The 2161-nt window shown below is 28.1% G+C and overlaps 1 protein-coding gene across 3 annotated transcripts; it reads right to left on the bottom strand.

Moving 5' to 3' along the window:
- Positions 1 to 13: 13 nt before the first annotated feature.
- LOC122528627 (importin-11-like) lies at positions 14 to 1107 on the bottom strand. 3 transcript variants are annotated; one of them, XM_043653971.1, is made up of 4 exons: positions 721 to 822; positions 503 to 628; positions 209 to 305; positions 14 to 140 (listed from the first exon to the last, which is right to left on the bottom strand). In XM_043653971.1, the coding sequence occupies exons 2-4, from the start codon at positions 620 to 622 to the stop codon at positions 118 to 120; spliced, it is 240 nt and encodes a 79-aa protein (XP_043509906.1). In that variant the 5' UTR covers positions 623 to 628; positions 721 to 822; the 3' UTR covers positions 14 to 117. The 3 variants fall into 3 exon arrangements, with proteins under 3 accessions (XP_043509906.1, XP_043509896.1, XP_043509887.1); XM_043653961.1 differs by lacking the exon at positions 721 to 822 and adding an exon at positions 831 to 1107 and having other exon boundaries at positions 16 to 140; XM_043653952.1 differs by lacking the exon at positions 721 to 822 and adding an exon at positions 935 to 1101 and having other exon boundaries at positions 21 to 140.
- Positions 1108 to 2161: the final 1054 nt, after the last annotated feature.

Raw genomic sequence — 2161 nt, 5'->3', positions numbered from 1 at the left:
AAGATTAAATACCTGTGACGTTACCTTGCTAATTCTATACGCAACTAACGATCACTGTTTCTTGTCGATAATATTATCTTATCTGTAATCTGTCACGTGACAATCGCCTAATATTTTTTAGTTCTCCGATAGAGCACTGCCTGTAAGATAAAGAAAGCAATAACATGCTACAAGGTCAGATAATTGCATTGCATTGAAGAGTACTTACTTCGGGGCATTTTTTCTCCAATATTTATCAACACCATTTTCAAAACACACAATAGCCATCCAACATTGATACTCAAGGAATGATTAGAAAATACATTCTGAAATAAATGTTAATATATTAATTTCCACACAATTATTGAACTTCTTAGTTATAGAAATAAATAACATAAAGTAATCTTACACATATAATTAAATAATTTTTGTTATAAGTGTTTATAACGAAATAACTAGAGATAGACATATGTTATCTTAGTAATTTAATTAAATTCATTTCATATTTATATTTGCGACTTACATATAATGCAGTATAGAATCGCCTTTCAGTTTCCCATTGTTTTAAAGTCTGTTCAGCTGGTTTTAAAATAGGATCTTGGCTAGTCGCTTGTTGAAGGACTTCTACCATTGCAGCATCCATATCTTCCTACAAAATATTATTAAACTTAATGTTCTACGTTAGATTCAAAGCCGTTATTATTTGTTTTCCTCTGGAAAGATCGACTGAACATAACGGACATGTGCTAATGATCTTCCTTTCTCGAATATTTAATTTTTTCGGAAGAATTTACGAATATCTCTGATATTTCACTATATTAAGAAATAGACGATTGTATGAAATGATATACCTTCTGTTGTTATATTATTTTCGCAAAAGAAGTGATAATTTCCTTTATTTCGGGTGAGCAGTCCCTAACCTAACAAGAGAATATCAATCGTACACATCTATTACTTATCTTATATGAGGATTGTAGAAATATTTTTGGTCAACTCCATTTATCGGAAATATCTATGTATTAAATCGATACATGACGAAAATCATCAAAGACAACTCAACATCAAAATGTCACACACGCCCGCAAGTCGGCATTTCAGAATGCTGCCCCCTCCTGCTCTTTTTTTTTTCTATAAAATACTTTGGTGACAGTTATTGTCATAGCATGAATCACTTTATTACATGTAAAACGCGATTCTGCTTTCAATTTGCTAATCAGTATTTATTATTTAAAATCAGCTTATTACAACATTATTTGTTGGCGTAGTTAAATAGATATAGATTTTTTAAAAGCACTGTCATAGAACTTGAGGCTGATTCTTACCGATAGCAATATAAATTACATATTTTTGATAACATATTTCTTAAAAAATATCTATTTGCATTTTAAGAACAGTAAAACCATAAACAGCTTCCTTTTGTATTTATTTATTTTTTATGTAATGTATGGCGTGTTAGTTTTAAATCTTTAAGAGGAATGTTATCAACTTCTTCCACATTTAAATGTAAAAGAAAAATATAACTTACTAATAATATATTAATTTAGTGTTAAAAATTTAAATCGTAATTTTTATGAAGAAATAAATATTGATGTGATTTTTTTGCAGATTTGAGAAGAGTTTGTTTACTATGGTTACTATGGTTTGGTTACTATGCTCATTTTAAAATTTCATTGGTTTTAAACCGGATATCCGGTGTCTCTAGTAAGCACGGACTCTAGTGGTCACTAAACGATGTTCTCTTCATGGCTGTTGCTGTTTCATAGTCGTCACGATGAAGGTATGTATGATATTTCCAATAATATTTTCAGCATCCAATAAATCTTGTGAACAATAACTATAAAAATTTATGCAATGAAACATATTTATAAATAATTTGAAATATATAAAATTTGCAGAACATACTTTTATTTACGTGTCTAACCAAACTTGAAGTTGATTATCTTATTTTTATATTGTACTATAAATAACGTCATGTAATCCATGTACAAATAAAAAATACGTAAATTATCTTTTTTATAGAACATTAAAATTTGATTTTCATTATTACATTATAAAAACGAACATAATCGATATGTTTTTAACGCTTAACCTCCATTCATTATATACAAGATTCAACAATCAAATTTTGTCAATATATATGCTATGGATATGATCAAGCATAAAATATTGTAAAATATAAGTC

The sequence above is a fragment of the Frieseomelitta varia genome, unplaced genomic scaffold (genome assembly GCF_011392965.1).
Source record: "Frieseomelitta varia isolate USP_RPSP 00005682 unplaced genomic scaffold, Fvar_1.2 scaffold_1263, whole genome shotgun sequence".
NCBI classification, from domain to species: domain Eukaryota; kingdom Metazoa; phylum Arthropoda; class Insecta; order Hymenoptera; family Apidae; genus Frieseomelitta; species Frieseomelitta varia.
The sequence above is the reverse complement of the archived record's forward strand: the minus strand, read 5'-3'. Positions and strand labels throughout refer to the sequence as shown.

Excerpts from the sequence above, each read along its gene's own strand:
- LOC122528627 (XM_043653961.1), bottom strand. The coding sequence starts at position 622 with ATGGATGCTGCAATGGTAGAAGTCCTTCAACAAGCGACTAGCCAAGAT. Across the intron at positions 306-502 it reads GATTCTATACTGCATTATAT|AATGTATTTTCTAATCATTC; the intron begins GTAAGTCGCAAA and ends CATTTATTTCAG. Across the intron at positions 141-208 it reads TGGAGAAAAAATGCCCCGAA|GCAGTGCTCTATCGGAGAAC; the intron begins GTAAGTACTCTT and ends TTTATCTTACAG.